Source organism: Lissotriton helveticus, chromosome 1_2 (assembly GCF_964261635.1).
Source record: "Lissotriton helveticus chromosome 1_2, aLisHel1.1, whole genome shotgun sequence".
NCBI classification, from domain to species: Eukaryota; Metazoa; Chordata; class Amphibia; order Caudata; family Salamandridae; genus Lissotriton; species Lissotriton helveticus.
In genome coordinates this window covers 273664104-273678928 of record NC_136058.1, presented here as the reverse complement: position 1 = coordinate 273678928, position 14825 = coordinate 273664104, and the positions used below count along the sequence as shown (strand labels likewise).

At 43.2% G+C, this 14825-nt stretch overlaps 1 protein-coding gene across 2 annotated transcripts in view; it reads left to right on the top strand.

Annotated features, from left to right (window-relative positions):
• Positions 1–14825, top strand: part of SLC6A9 (solute carrier family 6 member 9) — a 672432-nt gene that overhangs the window by 625735 nt on the left and 31872 nt on the right. For both annotated transcript variants that reach the window (XM_078671718.1, XM_078671719.1), the window contains 2 exons: positions 1050–1184; positions 1600–1699. In XM_078671718.1, the coding sequence (XP_078527844.1) occupies positions 1050–1184; positions 1600–1699 (235 nt within the window). The remainder of the gene's footprint in view (positions 1–1049; positions 1185–1599; positions 1700–14825) is intronic.

Sequence of the window (14825 nt, the reverse complement as noted above, 5' to 3'; positions counted from 1 at the left end):
TTGCCCAGCAGCTGCCTTGATTTGTTGCAGCTGCTCCCATTGGGTGCTCGTGTAACTATCAGAGCGCCTAGCAGCTCATCTCCCTATTGTGCTCAGCAACTCTACTGCTGCATATTGCTTGTGTAAATTAACCTAGACAAAGACAAGAGATCTGCCTTTTAACTGAAGATGAAAGCCAGGCCTATTGGGGTTGCCAAAGTTTGTGTATCACCATTGCTCCTTTTATTTTGGGTGGGAACTGCCCACATTCCCCTCTCAATCAACCCTACATGCCTTAGTAGGTAACGTCTGGTCCACACCACATCCCCATCAAAAATATATTTTGTGGGTATGGTTTTTGTGGTAACTTTTTGACACTGTTTTTATTTATTTTGGTTCCATGATAGAAATTTTCAAATAATACCCTTGAATTTACCTTTCATTTTCTGATGGTGGTCCAGTTAGAGAGGCTTAGGTTAGCTGTTGTCTCTTCACGTTCCTGTCTGTAACAGAATCCTCAGTATTCATGTGAATGACTATCATGATTCAATTTGTCTTGCTGCAATGCTGTTCCTCCCCAATATCAAAAGGAAAGTCCATTTAAAGCGCTGTGATGTCCTTTGGGATCTAGTTTGCGCTATATAAAACTTTATAAATAAATAAATAAACATGCTATCAGTAAGTTAGGGGTAAGTGCGGAGGGTATATGTACAGGTTTAATGCATTTTTTACCAAGTCTAAAGTTCTGAAAAACCCACTTAACTAGGACAATCATTAAATGAAGACATAGACTTCTAAACTAACAATCCTTGATATCCTTCCAATATCCTTTCTGATGCTAAAGCAAACCTACTCTTCTGATAGCGCTAAGACGATTTGAATGATGATCTAAGATTTGTTTTAACATCGACCCAAAGATGTAAAGAAACACGGATATCCCACAGCTGTTTACTCAATGTGTCTTTAGGATTCTGGTAGCCCAGGGGGTGATTATCCATTTAGCACTGTGTTCATTGAAATGTGAGTTGTGGTGTTTAGTCTCTGTGGATGATGTTTCTTTCTGTCTACAGTTTTGTCTTCTTGAGACGCTGGTGACCGCCATCGTGGATGAGATCGGAAATGACTGGATCATCCGGTGGAAAACTATTGTGACCCTGGGTGTGGCTGTGGTGGGCTTTCTGTTGGGCATCCCTCTTACCACACAGGTAAATAATGGGTTGGAAGTATTTGATCGCCCTGCTTTTTCTCTGAGACTGCTTCTCAATGATCTCACACTCTTCTAAGCAATCATAGTCTGCTCTGCCGGGGCTGATTGGCTCTTCTGACCATCTTGAATCACTATACTTCTGTACTTCCGCCCTGGTGGGCATGCTCTATGGTAGCCGGACCAGAAACAAAAAAGGACTAATAAGAATCACTCTATTGTGAAGAAGTATTTCACATTTGCTGTCAAGTAAACAATAGTGACAGAGACCAGCCCTTAAACTGTTTGGTTAAAAATTACAACAAAATCTTTAAAATGTTCTGGTTATTTTGTAAAGTACTTTAATCAAATGAACTCGTCTTCTCATTTTGCCGTTGATCTTGTTTCCTTCAATCTTTTTTCTTTTGTCTCGAAAGGCTGGCATCTATTGGCTGCTTCTGATGGATAACTATGCTGCAAGTTTCTCTCTCGTCGTCATCTCATGCATTATGTGTTTGTCCATCATGTACGTCTATGGTAAGTAGCAAAGAGGTTGCTGGTCTTGTGGGAGGTTCAGACTTATAGGCATTGAAGACCACATGGTTTGACACAAATACAGGCTAGGGAGATGCCCATCACTAGATTGACGGTTCATGTCATTGGACCGGCAGAGTTATTCTAAATTGTTGTTACCAGAAAGGCCCCAATGTGTGGTCTGTAATCTGACTAGTAGCAGACAAATGCCGTGCAGGTCATTTTGCACTAGATGGTTGTCAGACAACTGACTGGGGACCCCAACATGTGTTATTATCCAGAGTTGTCATAGACACAAAAGGGCCAGAACTTACATGGAATGCTTATAGGGTATTTTTCGTTGTGTATATGTAAGGAATAATGCCCCCTAGTTGGGATGTTACAGTTCACCTTTAAATTCTGGAACTTAATAACATCCCTTAACCTTCAGCTCCCTATAACTGTGTGATGATGGGGTTGCTCAATGACCAGTCACCATCTGGATTTAATTAGCAGGTGAATTAATCAGAAGATGACCTAAAATATAATTGTCCCAGACCGAACAGCCTTCCAGCGATATTGATCTGACATGTGATTTATTCGACCGTAGCCTTAATGACCTTTTGGAAGGACTACTGCAGGGCCTCAATTTGTGCCTCAATCACTCCCCTGCCATCCTGCTTCTGGCACCTGGCTATGCCATGCGTTGCTGTCTAAACACCAGACGGTGCTCCTTATATATATGCCTTCCTAGATTAGCCTTGCATGTAAATGAGTCTTCCCTGCTCTACCAGCCTCTCAGAGGCACTGATCTAGCATGTCACTATTTGTTATCTGACTTGTGATCGCCTTGTTGACTGGCAATGGCTGACTCACAGTCCAAAGAGATGAGCGAAAAGGACTGTTTTCCTATCAACATGCCAACAACTTGCCTTGTTAATTGTAAAATGCAAATGTCCAATTTTAATAGCTTTACAAATTTTAAAATTAAAAGAAACCCTGTCAAACGCAATAAATGTATTTTGTTATTAATCTTAGTTCTATTTAGTCCATGCATCATCTTTAAAGTTAGGTGCAACATGTGGCCAGAAATATAGAGGATGAGTGTTTTAGAATTCAGGGATTGTAGCTGCAGAATTTGACTGATCTCCATATAGAATACAACTGATGCACACCACTAGAAACATTGAATTTGGTAATCTGATAAGAGACATCTCGCCGCAGATTCCCAACCTTTGAATTCTTACCAGGCACCAGACTAGATCGGAAAACAATTTCAGCGGTACCTCTGCGCGTCAGTATTTATTTAAAAAGTTTTATAAAGCGCGAACATGACCCTTATGGGTTTCAGAGCGCTGCTCAAAGTGGTGAAAGCAAGTATAAAACAACACAATGGAATAAATGCGGTTGTTAAATAATCACAAAGTCAAACAAAGGGGCAGGAGAGTCAGCCCGACCAGAGAGACCAGTACAGTTTCAGAAGGACCACGGAACGAGATAAAAAGTGAACAGAAAGCATAAAATTCAAACACAACGGTATAAAATAAGTATCCAATCCGGATAAAGAGGAGTCTAGGGAAAATAAGCCAGATTAATGCTGTTGATGTTCACTCAAGATTAGGCATTTGACCTGTTTCATGAAAGATGCAGTGGATGGGTTTGATCTGATCTCTGGATGAAGAGCGTTCCAAATTCTTGGAGCAAGACCAGTGAAAGCACGATTGTAAGTTGTTTTCGAATTTGGGAGGTTTCAAAAGTACTGTGGTCGCGCTTCTTAAGTTTCATCTCGAGCCAGATGGTTCAAGCTTTTTAGCCAAGTAAACCGGGGTGAGTTGTAGTGGATAGCTTTATGCGTTAAGCAAGCTATCTTGGAACGTATCCTAGCTTCTATAGACAGCCAATTTAGTTGAATTAGGTCTGGCATGATTTGGTCATGTTTTCTGGAGCCTGTGATGAGCCTGGGTGATGCATTTAGAGTGGCTCTGAGCTGAGCCAAGGTAGCTTTTGGAAGCCCAACAAGGGTCACCAAACCATATTCCAGACGAGTGATAACCAGAGATTGTACTGCAAGCCGGATGTCCTCGGGCGGAAGGAAAGGCTTGCTTTTCTTAAGGGTGTTGAGCTGAAGATTGTCTCCCCTAATAGTTGCACTGATATATAAATGCATATTTAGGTATTTGTTAAAGGTAATACACAACTATTTAGCCAATGATTTAGCAGAGTCAACAACATAAGGGGAGCAATTATGAGCAGTGAGTTGTTTAAGCAAGCCCAGGGTAGGTGCAGAGTGGTTGCGGGGGGCAATCAGAAGGAATTCTGTTTTGAGAGTATTTAACAGTAGATGGTTCTGGGCTAGCCATTGTTGAGTTTGTGAGAGTGCATCATTTAAGGTTTAAACGTCCTCTGGAGAGGAGATCGTCAAGTACAGTTGCGTGTCATCAGCATACATGTGGTAGTGAATGTTAGAACGGTTCAGAATATTGGAGAGATGTTCCATGAAAGGGTTGAAACGATTTGGCGAAAGTGCTGAGCCTTTAGGAACTCCAATGGTGACTGGTGTACTGGTTGCAAGGGAATGGTTAACTTTGATTCTTTGTGTGCAATTCTGTAAAAAAAGAGGCAAACCAATTTAAGACATGGCTCGAAAGACTCATCCTATGTTGAAGAAGAGCAATCAGGTTTTCATGTTTGATGGTGTCAAATGCTGAGGACAGATCATGAAGGATTAGAAGACAAGGGACATTATAATCAAGGGATCTCAGGGCATCATCAACGGTGTGAGCTAGTGCTGTTTCAGTACTGGGCCCTGCTCTGAAACCTGGCTCATAGAGGTCAAGGAGGTGCAATTTCTCAATGTGGTTGCAGAGCTGAGTGTGGACGAATTTCTCAAGCAATTTAGCTAGAGTGATGAAGTTGGTGATAGGCCGGAAGTTGTTAGGATCAGCTAGATCGGTGTTAAGCTTCTTAGGGATGGGAGTGACTTGACCCATCTTGAGGCAGTCCGGGATCCTCCCCTGCAAGAGGGATTCGCAAATGAGCCGGGACTAAAGAGGGAGAGTGGACAAATTGAGATCTTTAAAAAACTTAGCAGGTAGTGGATCGCTGAAATGATAGGAAAGTAATAAGGACGCCATAGAGTGTAGCCGCTCTGTGTCATCTGGAAGCAGAAAAGAATTCCAAGAGGCGTTGTTTTTGGGAGAACAACCTATGTGGAAGGACGGTGAAGACCAATACCAATGGTTCCCTGGGTTCGTCCAATGATGCAGTGTAGTTCAGAGTCTGCAAAATTGGAGTGTCAGGTTGTAGCTTTAGTTACATTTTTCTTGCCTTTTCAGAGAAATGTACAGAGAAAACCTCCCCACTAGGAAGGGAGGTCAAGGGTGTCAATATATGGTTGGAAGAGTGATTAGTTTGTTGCTTGATGATTTCGAAGAGCTTCTTGGGTCTATTTTAGCGCCGCCATGCCGAGGCCTGAAATGGTCGATCTTAGCATTGCGAATGTGCTTGTTGTAAGTCCTTTTCAACTTTCTTAACTGTATGAGGCTTGAAGTGGAGGGAGAGTTTCTCCAAAGCCTCTCTGAAAGCCTAAGTTTGTGACGTTCATCATTAAGGGGACCATTAATCCAAGGTTTGGATTGTTTGACTGGGATCCTTTTGAGTTGCTTCGCTGCAATAGTGTCGAAAATATTAGCCAAAGTGCTAATGTAGTGATCCGAAAGATCATCCAGGTTGGTCATGTTAGGGGTGGCTTAAATCTGTTCTTGGTGATGGATGTTAGAACATTAATGTTGATGTCTCTCAGATTGCGAGTTGGTTGTTTAGCTTTAAGAGGTTGGCCCAGTCTGCGCGTGATCTTTTCCAGGATGTGGAAGGAAATTTGATGATGATCCAACTAGTCACACGGTAGAATGTCAGCGAAGTGTATGATACTGTCTTTAGCTATGATAAAGTCGAGGGTGGCGCCCTTGTTGTGGGAAGGTCCCTTACAGACCTGTGTGAAATTGTGAGGAAAGCCTAAAGGGTAATTTGTGTAATTCCAGTGATGGTTAAAGTCTCCGAGGAAGATATGGCTGGGTTGGTCCAAACAAGAGCTAATGCCCTCCATGATTGGCTCGATAAAGAACAGATTATCACCCTCTGGATGATAAATTGTGTGGAGTACACAGACAATCTTGCCATTATTCCAGATTTCGGTGACTAGTTGCTCACACAAGGCCAACAAAGCATTTTGAGTTTGCTTTATAGTGAGGCTGAAATGATGAATGCAAGCAATGCGCCCCCCTCCCACCCAATTTTAACAAGTTGATCCATCTGATAATGGCATAATCTGGAGGGATTAAGATGTCGAAAACAGGGGAGGAGGCATTATTAAGCCAGGTTTCAGTGAGAATCAAGAGGTCAACATTTTGAGAAATGATGAGTTCAGAAATATCAGCTGCATGTTTCACTGCAGATCTGCAGTTGAGAAGCATCGATTCGATATGAGGGTTGGTAGTGAATATCTGAAGTAAGTTTTCCTTATTAAACGATCGGAAGTTAGCCCTAGGTTCTTTGTCAGGATCAGAGGTAATAGTAGGGATGTTGATTGTAGAGTTAGGGGAGATAGCGTCAGTAGAGGGGGTTGTGAGACTCCGTAATGATGCTGACCACCAGATGTGACATTGACATATATGCCTTTTCCTAACGCGCTTATGTCAGTTTCTTCTTTTCAGCGCTTTCAACACGGATCCGGTAAACGGTTTCTTAGGCGGTTTTTAGGCCTACTGCATTGTTTTCGTCTAATGGAACCGTGTGCTTATAAACAATTTCTCATTTCCTCGTAGTTCAAGCCTTTTGGGTCCTGTGGAAGACAAATGTCTGCCACAGATCCTCACTGAGAAAACATCGAATGAAGCTCCAAGCGGGGCGAATATCGCAATCTTACAAGACTTCTTATCGACCTCTGTCCTCTTTGCGATCCATGGACAGGCTGTGGGCCCTCTCTAGTAGCTGTTCCCGTGGACGTTACTCTCCATCAACGTCCTGAGGTAAGTCATGACGCAGGCGGTCAAAGTCTCCCCAGCCCCCGACTTCACCACATAAAGCCTGTTCCCGTTCTTCAATTGAAGAGTCTGTGCATTTATATCCTGCGCATTCCAACCTATCCTGGAGCTGGGGCGTCTCTCACCTAGATGCAAGAATATTATAAATCTCGTCATACTAGCTTTGGGTCTTCATCTTCCCTGGAGGGCCCTTGGGCGCCAAGCAGGTGCAGGCAGCCGTCTCTGGGTCCACGCCGGCAGGTTCGCCCTTGGCTTCAGTTCAGCCTTCAGATTTCAGATCAATTTTGACGCCAGTGCACAGCCCTTTGGTGTTCCCACCTTCAGCGCCTGGGTCTGATCAGAAGACTCCGATGCCGGCAGTGCCAATTGATGCCACACCACTCTTCCTTTCTGATACAGAGGCGTTGCAGCTTCGAAGCTGGACGACGTTGAATGCAGCACCAATAGAGCCGCCTATCTCAGGCACCTTTCCTCAGCTCTTTGAAGAGTCCCCTCCTGTTTTCCTTTCTGAGGAATATGATTATGGAGGTGATAGAGAGGATTTGGTTTCCCATCCCATCTCTGACACTGCTAATCCTCCTATGGAGGACAGCTGGCTGACTGAGTTGGGTGCAGCTAGTAAATTGTCTCGCGCAGGCTTGGGCCTCCTTTCTCCTCCTGTGCTTGCTACAAAGATGAGTTCCTCTCTAGCTGACATACGTAGATGAGTTTCTGTCATTTTGGATATGATACTTTCTTCTGTGGAAATGACAACTGATCTATCACTTGGTGTCCTCTAACATGGGGTAGAGCCAGTGCCTTCTTATAGTGAGGCTCTATCTGACATTATGTTGGGGGCTTGGTCTAAACCCGATACAGGGGCCCCTGCGGATCGCTCTATTTCTCACAGACACTGTCCGGGTCCCAGTGATCTGGCCTGTCTCCTCCTACATTCTACTCATTACAGTTTTCTGGTCCAGGCCGCTTCAGCCACCCAAAATATCAACCCTTTTCCTACTGTCACTCCAGACAGAGTCCAGAAGTCTAGACACTTGTTGCAGGCATATTTTCTCCTCCACCAGTTCTGTACTGTTATCCCTTAATACTTCTTGGTGGCACTACTTCAGCATGCTTGGCTGCGCACCTCTGCATTTTTGGAGGCTGTTCAAAACACCTTAATTGACATGCCCTTTCATGGCACCTGTCTATTTGGTGCCCATGCCGGCTCTGCATTATAGCGCTTTTGGGACAGTCGGGTGGTGAGGCCTCTGAATTCTGTTTGCTCTCTATTTCCAAACCAAAATGTAGAGAGCTAGGACAGTAGGACGGCCATCCTTGTCCCTGTAAGTATTTTGAAACCGAAGAAGACGGCCAAGGTAAATGACTGTCTGATACTAGAGTGTCTGGCACCTCAAAGGTTTGTTAAGAAAACCTTCACACACCAACCTAGTTGGTGTCATGCTCCATCATCGGGTACCAGCTGGGTAGCCGAATGCTACCCAGCTGTGCTGGGACACCTGTTTACAGTGGAGCAGGTTGAGGTTTGGGGTATGTTTAAAAACAGGAGAGTGGATAATGGGCTACAAATACTATTTGTAGCTTGTTATTACCCTATGGTGGTCGACATGTTTCAGCCCTTTATACAAAATATTAGGGCTTTCTTCAGGACCTCTCAAAACAAAGTGAGTGGTAAAATTAGCTACCACGTGAAAAGCATTTTTAGCACTCGCGCTAAGGAGTGCTATATATGCGTCACACTATATAGGTGGTACAAAAGGGGCCCTTTTGTACCTTTTGTACCCCCCTTTTGTACACTATATATATGCCTCACACATATTTATGTGGAGGTATCGTCCGCCGGTACACCTACAGCCTGCTCCTGGGGACCCAATGTAGGTGTACCGGCGGACGATACCTCCACATAAATAAGTGACTTAAAAGAGGCACCCCCCCCAGGACCAGATATGAAAGCCTACAAATCGATTAATGTATTTGATATTTTGTGAGGACCCACATACGGTCAGTCCTCCACGCACATATAGCACTCCTTAGCGCGAGTGCTAAAAATGCTTTTCACATGGTAGCTATTTTTACCACTAGGTTGGTGTGTGAGGGTTTTCTTAACAAACCTTTGCGGTGCCAGACACTCTAGTGTCAGACAGTCATTTACCTTGCCATCTTCTTCGCTCTCTATTTCCGCCTTTCCAGCATACTTGCTTCCCTAGCTCCCCATGGAGTTAGTTAGTCGGGGTCGCTCTTTTTCTATTGAGCAATTGGTAGGCTTCTGGCTTTTGATTCTGTTTTTTCCATAAGGTGTAACTGCCTTCGGCAGGTGTTACTTTTTCTTATTAACTGTCGAGAGGGATTGGAGTCGATTTTTTTTGTTTTGTGGCCCTCAGTGGGTTTCAATCCCTATGGTAAAGGGGTTTTTCTTTTTTCCAGCCTTCATGCAAGTAATTACTATTATGGTGTATTGTGCAGATGCACTAACACCTTATTCCCTGTCCTTGTGAATCATCTTCAGTATGCCTCATAGGCGTTCCTGGGTGGGTGTACTTCTGGCATTTTAGTATCCCTTATAGAGGATTTTCGATTGTATACTAAAACTTTGTGCACACAGCTTTTCGCCATGCACTTACGCCCTAGTGAAGTGTTTCACTCGTTCAGCTCCCTTCTTCCATGGAGTATTCCTTCTGCTTTCTTATGGCTTTCATCAGTGTTCCTGACACACTTTTCTTTCCCTAGGAGTGTCTTTGGCCCTTTGTTCTCCTTTACTTCTAGAATGGTTTGTCAAGAACTTGGCTCCTCTTCTCCACAGTTCTGTTCGTGAAAGGTTTTCCCTTTTTCCTTCACGGAACATCATTATTAGTCTAGCCCATTCAGGGTTAGTTGTACCAGTTTTTCTTTGATTTTCCGATCACTGTTCTTGAGATTTCTTTTCTCTTGTTATTCTTTATCTCCTGTGGGAGCTTTGGAGTGGTTTTTACCTTTATGTACAGGTGAATACTGAATGCTTTTGTGTTCTCAGAACATACTATTCTGCAAAGATTTGCACGCAGTTTTTCTGTTTCCGGTCTCCTGTAGAGACTCTTCCCTGGTCTCCATTTTGTACTCTTCTATGTTCTGCATCCCTTGTTGGGTTCCGTTTTCATGCATGCTATTATTTGCAATGGATGTACCCTCTCTTGCTTGCCGGATGCCCCAGCCAGGTCCTCCTCTGTCTGCCTCACTTACTATCAATTGTTCCAGAGGCCTTCCTATCCTCTCCAGGTGTTAGCATTTCATGAAAACAGATGCAGGTCTTGATTTCTCTCTAGTGAGATTTTTCACCCTGCAGTTTTCCGTCACAATATCACCTGCTGGATCTTTTTGCAGCTGCATCAGTCTATTGGCCTTGCTTTCTTGTGCCAGCAGACGTTTCTTTTACCTCTGTTTGATGCTTCCCACACTCTTCAATTCCTTTTTCCCAGTTGCGTGGCTCATTCAGCCTGGTAGACTTGTTGTCTCTGAAATCATTGTGTAATATTGGGGTCCTCGCCCGTTGTCTATATTATCTAATTTATATACATATGTATCCCTATAAATACATATATTTTTTTCTCTTTGCCTCACAGCAAGGATGACAACGCCATGTACAGGTGCATAAAAATGGGTTTATTCACCGGCTCAAATTGAGTCGGTGAATAAACCCATTTTTATGCACCTGTACACGGCGTCGTCATCCTTGCTGTGAGGCGAAGAAAAAATATTTGTGTGGACCTAGCTTGGAAGGTCCGTAACGACGACGCGCTCTCTGATCTGGAGCAGTGGTGGGAGTATCCAGGCAACTTTGTTTGAATATATATATTTGCTGCTTTTCTTACAACTACCAGTGCTCTCTTTTTTTCCCTTTCATATGACTATCGGTATAGGTGATTCCAGAGGTGCTACCTCTATCTATGGTAGTTTTTCCATCAACACAACTATTGTACTCGTTGTCTTTCTTGGCTGGCTTCTTGTTCCTACCTTCCTCCATGCTCTTCCGTGTGTATGGATTCTTGGTTTTCCTTTTTTTCTGTTACTACGAAACAATTTGGCTAGGATAATGGTTTCCTCTGGCAAGGAGCTACAGCTTACTAGAGTCGTCTTCTGTCCTACTTGCAGCCAACCTTGTTTCAGAGTCTGCCATGCCTGGCCACTCATTTTTGGTCCATGTTGTATGTAGTCTTCAGATACAATGCTTTTTTTCTGCTTTCATTACCTATGGTTCCTACCACAGTTTTTCGGCTGCAGAGCACTTTTTCCTAGCCTTCTTCCCTTAGAGCAGCTGGTCTCTTCTATCTTCTTGTGCTCCAGCAGGACATCAGCTCATTCTAATCCGAAATTTTGATCCAATCAGTTTGCAGGTCCCACTAGGGGATGTTTTTTACTTTGGTATCTAATTCAAAGGTAAGGAATCGGCAGCTAGATGTCTCTATCAGATGAACAAGTTACTTACCTCCGGTAGCGCCTTATCTTGTAGGGATAGGCCCTACCCACAGACTCCTTACCGACCCTCCCATCCTGCCCACTCTGCAAACTGATTTATTCACATTTTTCATATCCTGCTTGATATTGGGATATCCTCCTTCTTGCAGATACGTCTGTACTGACAGAGACAAAGAGATATCTCTTTATTGGCACACTGTTTCTTTGGCCAGTTTCTGTAAGTGGCACTGCGTTTTTGGCATGAATTTAGTCACCGAAGAAACTGATGTCGGCACGTAGGGAAGGGGCATATATAAGTGAAATCACATCCGGTGGTCAACGTCACTACGAAGTCACACAATGCCTTCTACCGACATGCAGAGGTACTGCTGAAATTGTTTTCCAGATCTAGTCCGGTTCCTGGGTACAATTCAAAGGTAAGGAATCTGCAGCTAGATCCTGTTTCTACCAAATAAGGCGTTACCAAAGGTAAGTAACTTGTTCTTCAAGGGTATTTTGAGCAAATATTTAGTCCTGATCACCTGGCACACTGGTTATGCGTTGTATTAGGTAAAACGTACAACAGCTATTGATCACTGTCGACATAAGCAGTATTATCAAGGTGGGTGGAAACGCTTTTTTGAGTCCTTACTGTTACCCGAATCAGCAACTACATGAGAGTACCCTCCCCTTTGGATAATATTGCGATTATACATTTTACCCTTAAATGAGGTAAGCAAGTCACAAAATTGTTAGATAGTGTGTTTTATGGAGTTATTTAAGTGGAGGGTTATAGTAAGCACAGCTGTTTGATTTTACTTGGTGACAACGGAAAAACACTTTTGTCCCATTGAAATGTATTGTAGTGAAAGCCTGGTTGTAAGGGCCACAAAAAGCTAGGCATAGAAAGGATGATGATTTATGTCACAATGTAAATAATGTGTTAGCAATGCCACACAATCATTTTTGGAAGATGGTGACTTCTAAGATGATCCTCTGCTTGGATATGATGAACCATGCTTTAGAAGAAGCAGCTTTTTGTCATGATTTTCTCATGGAAATGATGGTAAGAGCTTCAGAAGCTAAAATGTGGACACATTATCTATCAGTTCACAAATATGTTGTGCAGCCATGTGTTGGGAAAGAAGATTTGTTGAGTAAATTGTGTACTTCCAACAGCAGCAGCAGTCTCCTAGCTGATTCCTCAGTGTTATGTTGCAGCTTCCCTACAGAGTTCTAATGAACAACTAGAGCGCTAACATTCTATATTCATGAAAACATTGAGGAACTCCATGTTGCTGGAGTGGGAGCTGCACAATGTAATTCATTTGCTAATGAGGACACTGCTGTGAATTCTCAAAATGAGGGATTTCATTTTGTCACTGAAATTATGACTAGTGCTCTAGAACGCCAAAATGACAAATTTTCTATAAATTCTTAAATGTCTTCCCCATGCATGTCAGAAAAAGTCTGGCATGCTTAGTGAAACACACCAGCAAAAGCAGCAGTATGTCTGTTGATTCCCCGTTGTTGAACTGCATCTTCATCAATCTAATGAACAACTAACTACCAACAATATAAATGGCAAATGAGGACACAAGGTTGCTGAATGTGAGGTGTTGGATTTAAAGTATGTTCTGTCAAGCAGACTGAGGTAAATGAGTCCTGGGGTGTTAGGGCAGATATGATAACAGTTTGTTACAAAATGTGAGGGAACGTATAGGTATTTAATCAGTTATGGCATAGTATATTTTCCATGGAATGCCTGCTAGGTGATAGCACGCTTTATAAATTGAATAAATAAATAAATAATAAATAAAATAATTACTGAGAAGATCCCTTACCAAGCTGAGTATTCCCTTTCTATATCTAAATCTGTATTTCTATATCTGTTTCCATAGGCTATTCATCCTCTATGTCATTTAATACCTCTAACAGTAGTTATAATTGGGAAGATCTCGAAGGATTTTTAATCTTCCATTTAAATTAATAGCAGTAGATATTTTAGAGGTAATACATTTGGGTTTCTTGGCATAGAGAGACACTCCAAATAATTTGCTGTTTGGGCATTTCATTTCTCTTTTTTACTTATCCACAATTCCTTTTGTCAGTGGTAGTATCTCCATGCCTAAAGATGCACTGTCTTCAAAATAATTTTTATAGTAAGTGAAATAAGGAAATGGTAAAGCACATTAAAAAATATAAATGTCCGATTCATTCGGATCAATCCGGCTTCATGCCGGGTAGAAAAACAGCACTTAACTGAAGGCGTTTACATAGCATACTAGCACGTACTCCCACTATACAGGAGGAAGCAGCAATCATCTCCTTGGATGCTCGCATGGCCTTTGATATGGTGGAGTGGCCCTTCTTGTTTGCCGTTCTGAGGCACAAGGGCTTTGGCTCTAGGTTTTGCGCATGGATCCAGCTGTTATAGACGGAACCTTTAACACATGCGTTAGTAAACGGTCACATTTCTGCTAATTTCCCCCATGGACGCGGCACACGTCAGGGCTGCCCCCTTTCACCGCTTTTATTTGCTTTAGTGTTGGAGCCATTGAAAGCCTGGATACGAGGCCTCTGTTGGGCAGAGGGATGGGAAGACAGTATATCCCTATACGCTGATCACATATTAATTTATGTAGCCTCCCCTAGAAGATCCATCAGTAGCCTCTTAGACTTATATACCGCATACGGCGAATTCTCCGGGTATTCCATTAACTGGGATAAGTCAATCCTATATGTCCTAAAAAGTCGCCACCACAGCTACCAAAGGGGTGTACTATACAAATTGCCACTGGCTCCTTCAAGTATTTGGGGATATATATATATCACCACACGACCAGAAGAATTCATGGCAAAAAAACTCTTGGCGCCCCTACAAAGACTTCGCTGGGACACAAAACACTGGTGCTCTCTATTGCTTACGATGCTCGGGAGGGCAGCACTTTTTAAGATGATGGCACGCCCCAGATTTTTATATGCCCTCCAAAACCCACCATTTAAGGTTCCGCTGTCTTATTTCATGGCGATCGAAGCAGAAGTGACTACCTTGCTTTGGGATGGCAAACCGGCCCGAATTGCCATGAACAAATTAGTGCAGAGTTGGTACAGAGACTGCCCTTCTGGAGGTATCCGAGAGTATTCGCGAATGCGTGGATGTAGGCGAGGAGGCCATGTTGATACTCCTCGACTTATCCGCGGTGTTCGACACTGTCTCACATACCATCCTGCTAGACAGACTAGCCAGCTTCGGGATTCGGGATACCCCTTTAGCCTGGATCAGGTATTTTCTGACGAGCAGAACGCAGCGGATACACCTTCGACCTTTTGTTTCTGAGGATTATCCGCTTACTTGTGGCGTACCACTGGGCTCTGCAATCAGCCCTCTCTTTTTCAATGTTTACCTTTCATCTCTGGCTGAGGTTGTTGAATCCTGGGGGGTCAGAGTGATCTCATACGCGGGTGACACTCAGCTAGTGTTTTCCTTTAGAGATCACTCTGATGGCAGCTTTACAAATAAATACAACTTTAGACGCTGCCTTGTTAACATCTCCTCCTGGATGACTTTTGACACCTTTAAGCTGAACACAGAAAAAACGGAGGTGCTATTTTTTAACCAGAGCACCTTACTTCCCTCCATTCTGTGGTGGCCATCGGAACTTAATCCTCCCACGGTCCCA